Source organism: Glycine soja, chromosome 4 (genome assembly GCF_004193775.1).
Source record: "Glycine soja cultivar W05 chromosome 4, ASM419377v2, whole genome shotgun sequence".
In the NCBI taxonomy this organism is placed as follows: domain Eukaryota; kingdom Viridiplantae; phylum Streptophyta; class Magnoliopsida; order Fabales; family Fabaceae; genus Glycine; species Glycine soja.
Window position 1 is genome coordinate 9,092,427 of NC_041005.1, and position 8,398 is coordinate 9,100,824.

An 8,398-nucleotide genomic window follows, 5' to 3' on the forward strand; every position below is an offset into this window, starting at 1 on the left:
ACCAAAATGCGAGAAAAATCTATCCAGGTATAACATTTTCTTAAAAAAATTAATGAAAGAAATTGCATAAACGTAATTGAAGGAACAAAAAAAAAGTATAAAAGAAAGAAATTGATACCTCTCCATAAACCAAATCCAACTTAAGTGTTACGCAGAAGTCCTTTGTAAAACTGTTTTCTCCTAATGGATAAATAATTTTACGTAATTCCATAGCAAATATCCTAATATGAAAATTATTTTCTCCTAGGTAATAAAACATCACAATATGATGGCTTATCAAGCAATAAAAAGTTCTGAAGATGTTGTCAACTTTAGTGATAACAAATTGACTATGATGAACACCAATTTTCATCTTCATTGTATTTCCATATGAGTAATTTATATTAACAACTCCAGCTTGTGGGTCATCTCCATAACTGTTCAAGAAATTAGTAGGAAACCTTATTTGTTTTTAATTGCACAAAATTTGAGAACAAATTAATTAAAATGTGTAGTAGAGTATAAATTACGACAAAAAAAATCACATAAATAAAAAATCAACAAGACATTTAGAATGAAAAAAATATGTAGAAGAATATAAATTACAACGAAAAAAATCACATATAAATATAAAATCAATAGAAATTCATAATGAAAAAAAAAACAATATGAAATTTAGTAATAACATATTTAACTTGGTTTTGGTTCAATTTGATGACAAAACTCCTAAACCAACTTGTGAATTCCACACGTGAGATGATATCCATCTTACAATTTTATTTTTTTTTTAAAAGTGAAAGAAATCAATATTACACTTTGTGCCGCTATTTCTGTAGCAAAATTCTGACTTTTCTTTTCTAAATACTCTTCATGGTTCAACTGCTCAAATCTCTTCAAGTCCTTTACGACTACTTTATCATTCTTAATGTAGGGTTGTACGTGACAAGCCTCTTCTAGGTTTTTTTCTTGTTCATCCTTAATGACAAATTTGAAATGTGAAGATGAAACGACAAATATAATTAGGATTGAATAACCAAATAATTTTTATGAATATTAATGTGTTATTAATTTGAAACGGAAAATATAAATTTGGTGAAGATGCAAGACAATTAGGATAGATGAAAAAATTATTGGCAGAAATTGCAGAAGAAAGAAGATTTATATATAATATAGATGTCAGATTATCTATTATTACAGAAAGCAATAACACAAATTTAAAAGAGAGTTGGCTAAAACTGAACTATATATAGAAAATAATTTATAATTAAATATTTTTAATCTGTGCAAAAATAAGGTATTACGATGACACGTAATTTTTTATGTCACATTAACATGATATCTAGCTTATTTCACTATTAAAAACTATATAAAAATTGTTAGGACTCCAGGTGCAGTATACTATACTCACACTTAGATACCCTGTCAAATTAATGGCTTGCAAAAATACTTTCAAACATTTTGAAAATAAATTAATAATATTTATAATTGTATTTATTGTCAAATGATAAGTCAATGATGATATAAATATAATAGATTAACCTCTAGACGCATTTACTTTATCTCTAACCTCTTGACTCTAAATCTTACTAACTTAAATATTAAAGTTTCTTACACTATGATTAATCTTTGTAGAAAAAATTCACTAGTTACTTTTAGTAGGATCTACTTTCTTAATTACATTTTTTTTCATCAATTAAACTTAAACATGGGATCTTGTTTATGAGATCTAAGCTCAGTTCAATCCAGACCAACGATATGTTGGTAATAAAAAGGGAAATATGAGATACTGAGTGTTAATTAGGCGAATAGAAAAATAACAGGCTAGTAATTGGTTTTACCAAGTGGATGGAAATGTTTAGCACAAGATTGAATTATTTTGGGAAAATATGGTTCAGCCCAATTAGAGCTGACTCAGGTCTACTTCAACAGTTCAATATAAGGTCAAGTGGCAATTTAGGTCGGCAGTACTGGTGAGCAGGTTAACTTGTTTTCCCTAATGAATCATTGTTGTTAGGTATAACCTTTACCTATTGTCGTATTGTTAAAATTACTGGTCAATGTAGACATTAAACCTTTGATTTTTTATTAGTATGACACTCTAATCAATTGAATTAATAAGTCAATTATATTAAAAAATGATTAATGTTATTATATATAACACTAAAATTTTTAATATGTAATAAATTTTATAACAATTAATTTTAATCTGTACTTTTTTACATATATATAAATTTTTATTAAACCTATTTCACATAATCAGTTAGCATATTCTCTTCAGATTTTGGCCAAAAAGACTGCTCTATCCATTTTGGTTGCCCTTCGATTGTTGCATGCAATTCTTTTCGCGAATCACTATAATACTTTTGTTTGTTTATACTATCCAGTACTACTGAAAGCTGTTCACGTGTAGAGAGGGCAGCATCTATTACTTTAATTTTGAGGCACCAACTAACAATCCATTCCAAGCCAATTAAGAAAAGAAATATTGACAACATACTCTACCAGGAAAGGATCCTCATATGTAAAAAATAAAATAAAAAATGGCAAAATTGTCAAGTGAAATAATCTAGCCATTGATTTTATAAAACTTTAAATAAAATATATTTTATTAACAACAAATATTTAAGGGTCGGGGATCTCCTCCAGTAAAAAGGTCACTCGAGAGAGTTCCTCTCCAGTGAAACCATTCACTCTTAAATACGGTATTGGCTAAATTATAATATGTGATAATTTTAAGTTTTACTTTTATTTATTAAACCTCATTCATGATTTTATAATTTTTAATATTATTTGTTAGACTCGTTAAAAAATTGCAAATCATGCTTTCAAGACCATAATTAGAAAATTAAAAATGCAACGCTCGTGAATAACGCTCTAGCTGTTACACATAGAAAATAGGTGCAGAATAGAGAAAACATAGGCAACATTTACCTGTGTTTTGGATGAAGCATTTACACAGGTAATATTTTGAGGGTATTTTCTGTTTGGATGTTTAACATGATGATTTGAAGAATTCTTCAATTTTATCATCCTTTGTTAGATACAGAATTTGAAGTCCAGCAAAATAGGTGGAATTTAAGAAATTCGTCAATCACTCTTCATCTTCATTGAACAGAACACAGATTCATCATCCCCAACCTCATCTTTAGCAACTTTATCCCTTTGATTTTTTCAACAACGGCAGGGGAAAAAACAAGTTTGCTCGGTGGTTGGTTAGTCATCAACACCGTGTGAAGATCCTTTGTTGTGTCATCACCATCTTCAATGACACCAATTTTCTCAAGGCATTTGACCATTTCAATACCTCCGTTGATGACTTAGAAGCGGCTGTGAATTTCCATAACATAAAGATAACTTGATATCAAATTCATTTATCAAGATTCAATTTCTGTCGCGAGATTTGTGCTGCAATGCTGGGATTGATGGATGTAATGTGTGGTAGCGATACAAAACAATGTAGGCGAGGAGATAAGAAAATCACGAGAACATTCGTTCTGCAATTCAATGAAAATATTTGCAAAATTTTATAATCCAAACAAGTAATTTTATAATTGATTGGAATTTAACTGCTTTCAATTAAATAAATTACTTTGCATTGTCATTTGGAAATTCTTCATCCAAACATAATTTGACACAGGGTAGCGATCTCGAACAGCAGAAACTTCTATCAGAATGAAGTGTACAATGCTCAAAATAGTTCAACGAGAACAAACCCAATTCCAATCAAACTAAATTTAAATATCGAGGCTTCAAAAAGAATACAAATATATCTAATCCTCACAATATAAGCGGGTGACATCAAGTTTACTAGATAGAAGAGAAGAATCTTAAAATTCCAATTCCATATAATAAAAACTTCAGCGTCCTTAATAAAATAGGCAATTTGGAAAACACTTGAAAATGGAAGGACAAACTAAAAACGGCCCAGTACATCCACAATCATAACAAACATGAATGCCTAAAATCTCAGTACCAAAGAGATATTAGCAACAAACACCTTCTCCCTTCAAAAAGATATGGAGGAGAAGTTCAATTCTAATTAGCAGTAAAATATTTTTACTGGTCATCCTGTTTCGGTGCTGCTTCTTTAATTTCATCTGCTCCATCATCCTGAAACCACAATAATAAGTCGACAACACAAAAAAGGGAAATAAAAAAAGAAGTGATGGATGAGCTATGGCAACCTAAAATCAATACCTGCATGTCAGAGGTCCAAAGGGTGAGGTTATCACGAAGGAGTTGCATGATCAGAGTGCTATCCTTGTATGACTCCTCCCCCAGTGTATCCAATTCAGCAATAGCTTCATCAAAAGCCTAGCGAATATCATAAGGAAAAAGATTCTTCATGAGTACGAAATATGCCATTAGAAACAGAACTCATAGTAAAGTTATGCCCTTGCAACTTGTACCAGAACATTTTCACATCAAAAACTAAAAGAATATATTCCACCGGTATTACTAAGGTCAGATTCCCATTTATACCAGTACCTAGATTAAGTAGTAAAAAATTGATCGATTGTTGTTTGCTAGCTTATAATTATTAGACTTCCAAACACCTACTGTGAAATCCACCAAATATTTGACAACTCATTTTAGCTACAGGTAAAGTAAGCAACAACTGTACAAAGCGAACTCCATATTTAGCCGCCAGAATCCAACGAGTAGCTATCATTGTTGCTTCGACATTAACGAAATGCATTATGGGAGTAGCCATAAAGTTATTCGAATTAATGGACAATAATAGCTGCAAATTTCACTGTATGGGGCCCAATTCCTTCCTCTTTTCACGGGAAACATCCAAAACATTGCTCAAAATGTTGTAAAACAAAAATAAACAGAGCAAAACAAAGGCCAAGATATTCACTATATCTGAATCTAACCTGTTTTGCAAGGTTGCAGGCACGATCGGGAGAGTTAAGGATTTCGTAGTAAAATACAGAGAAGTTAAGTGCAAGGCCAAGCCTAATTGGATGAGTTGGAGGCAGTTCGGCATTTGCAATGTCCTGAAAAACAAAGTAACATGTTCATTCGTTAAACCAATAGAGTAACAAAAGCACCACAACGAAAATCGTTCATACCAATTCGTACAGAATAAAAGCACGCAGATATTTTATTATTTCATTTGCAATGGGAAAATATCAGCAGTTAAAATCCATATTAAGCCAAAACATTTTAAACAAGAAAAAGAATAACGCATAACCGCTCCAAAGAACTGCATCGAGTAAATAATCACATAGATTTCACAGTCAGAATAACAAAAATCGGAAAACAGTAAAGCACAATCGCAAATCTGGAGCAAAAACCGAACAGATCTGAATCGCAAAATCAGAAAAGAAAGAAGAGAAATAAACGGTTAACCTGAGCGGCTTTGTATGCAGAGAGAGTGCTCTCGGCAGCCTCCTTACGCTCGGCGCCGGTCTTGAACTCGGCGAGGTACCTGTGGTAATCTCCCTTCATCTTGAGGTAGAAGACCTTGGAATCGCCGGAGGAAGCGGAGGGAATGAGGCGAGAGTCGAGGAGCTTGAGAATACCGTCGCAGATGTTGGAGAGCTCGGACTCGATCTTGGATCGGTAGTCGCGGATGACGGAGACGTGGTCCTCGTTGCCGCGGCTCTCCTCCTTCTGCTCGATCGAGGAGATGATGCGCCACGAGGCGCGGCGCGCTCCGATCACGTTCTTGTACGCGACGGAGAGGAGGTTCCTCTCCTCGACGGTGAGCTCCTCGTTGTCGGCGGCGGCGGAGACCTTCTCCATGAACTCCACCATCTCTTCGTAGCGCTCGGCCTGCTCGGCGAGCTTCGCCATGTACACGTTCTCTTCGCGAGGCGAGGGAGCGGCCGCCATTGTCGAATCCTAGAGAGAGAAAGCGCGAGTGCGAGATCTGGTTTAGGGATTTAGAGAGAGAAAGTGAACAAATGAGGGAGACGGAGAACGACGAAAGGGAAGGGTAGTTTTGAGGCTATTGCTTCCGATAATTGCGTTTTGAGAAGCGTGGGTGGGGTCGTTTTGGATATTGAACATGAACCGTTGGATCATGGATGGGTGATTTTTGTTTTGTTTTTTATTAATTAATATCTGAAAATTGGAAATTCTTGTTGCTGTAATTTAAAATGAGAAAAAGAGACAGCTGTCAGACACGGGGTTTTGATACTCTTTCTCTGTTCTCTCGCTCTGTAGAATCTGTATTCTTTTTATAACATTCGTTTTCGTTGATTTTGAAAAGTTTCAAATTTAAATTGAATTGGGAAAGGAAAAAGGAATGGGCTGGGTTGGTTGGTAATGGGCCCGTTTGAAGATTGGATTCGACTAGGCCCTTAAAAGTGCTTTTCACTGCAACTTTTCTTCTCCTTCGTCTGTCCTCGTTAATTAAGAATCAACACAAGCGGTCGCTCTTTTTTTGCTTAATAAAGTTAGCTTCACAATTTCCATATATATATAATAACAAGTTTTACTTGAAATTATTATATTACATTCAATACTTTATCCTTCACATTATACTAATCTCTTTCAATTTATATAATAACTCGAATAAATCCAAATAAATTTATATTAACAGAAATATATATATATATATATATATATATATATATATATATATCATATAAATTAAAGAAAATTTATATAGTGTTTTTAGTAAAATAAATATCAGACATAATTTCTTTAAACACAAAATAATTGAGTCTAATTATTTTTAATTTAGTTGGATGATTGTTGTTAGATTCAATTGTAACAAATCAAATAATATATTTTTTTATCGTAATCTTAACAATTTGTGTATGTGTAACAACAATGCTAATGATATTTTTTTAATATAAATCTTTTGTTGACCTCTTCAAAACGTAAGTTAAAGGCGTATCTTTTAAGCATGATTCGTACAAAAATTATTCAACAAAAAATAATTATTTGAAAAAGTATGACATCAAGTGGGAATGCTCATTTTAAAATAACTACTTTTTAATCAAGAATTTGGTGTAGAGTTTGTTCTCGATTTAGTTGAATTAATTAATATCGAGAAAAATAAAGGCCAGCGAAATTATCAGTACGCGTGAAACAGAGAGGACAAGTATGAACCTTCGTCTAGCTTGAGGTCAATTTGGCTAGCGCGTTTTGCTTTAATTCTAATTCATCCTCCAGTCTTGTAAATATTTTATGCAATCTAGACGAAGTAATTAGTAGAGAAGAGGAAAGTGTTTCAGAAAACAAATAAAGAAAGAAAGAAAGGGGAAGTGTTTGACTGTATTTTATCAATTGTTAGGCCTATTTCGTCACTTTATTAGACTCTTGTTCAATGGCTACATTATTGTTTACAAGTTACAACTATGACAGTCCGACATCATCATTTATCACACACGAAGGAACAAAAAAAAAATTCAATAAAATTTAGTTAAATTCAAGGATAAACTCATAAAAGTGATAGAAACTGCAAGCATGTTATCGTTTGAAACTAGTTTATCGCTTTCTAGAATTATTTTACAAGTATTTTAACCTACAAAATTGATTAAGATCTTCTTAACATAGAGAATACTACTCATATCAATGATTATTGGTTTGTTTTAATATAATATGATTTCGGAATTGATTGAGTGGAAGATTTGACTTGAGTGGATTATAGTATCATATTAAATTGGGTAATTTTTATTTTTTCTTTCAAAAAAAATTGAGAAAAGGAATATATATATATATATATATATATAAATTTTTTTATATAATCATCTAAGAACCATTGGTTATATGTATGATAAATTTATTAATTTTTAAAATAATTTAAATATTAATTTGTGATGAGATATTCCAATGAATTTATTTCCGGGTCTTATACACATTACCCATCACACTATGGGAACTAATCATGCCCGAAGTGTTACCTTAACTACAAGGAGGGAGATGCAAAACATGACTACTAGTGATGAGAGTAAAGTCTTAACAAGATAGGTGTGATTGGATCACCTCCTTTTTTTGGAAGAATTAATATTTATGGGTAGTTTAAGTTGATTCTGTGTCACATCCAACCAGTGCATAAAAGTTAAATTCTTTAACATTCATAATTATTGATTTGAATTAGTTTGAGATATTCATTTACATTTTACTTTTAAATAAAAAATCAAATCAGAATATATTAACCTAGACTTTGCTACCGTCTCATTCACCACGAGATAGTCAGTACTCAGTGGCTTCGACGTGACTGTTTCTTTTACCTATCTTCACGTTGTTGTTTAAGGCCTTGCAGCAGTCATAACTTGCCAAAAAAACCGTATGATTTTTGGTCCAATTTCCCGTCTAGTTCCCAAGTTGGTTTCGTTCAACATCACTATGACAATAAATTTTGGAATCATTCATTAGAACCGCCATTCAATTGTAAAGAGTGACCTTAAATGCACAAGCCAAATTGTGTTGCTTTTCTTTCACGTTTCTTGTCCAG

The 8,398-nt window shown here is 32.3% G+C and overlaps 1 protein-coding gene across 1 annotated transcript; it reads right to left on the bottom strand.

Moving 5' to 3' along the window:
* Positions 1 to 3,727: 3,727 nt before the first annotated feature.
* Positions 3,728 to 5,968, bottom strand: LOC114409265 (14-3-3-like protein). The gene is made up of 4 exons (XM_028372665.1): positions 5,338 to 5,968; positions 4,860 to 4,982; positions 4,177 to 4,293; positions 3,728 to 4,089 (listed from the first exon to the last, which is right to left on the bottom strand). The coding sequence occupies exons 1-4, from the start codon at positions 5,821 to 5,823 to the stop codon at positions 4,036 to 4,038; spliced, it is 780 nt and encodes a 259-aa protein (XP_028228466.1). The 5' UTR covers positions 5,824 to 5,968; the 3' UTR covers positions 3,728 to 4,035.
* Between the last annotated feature and the right edge of the window lie 2,430 nt (positions 5,969 to 8,398).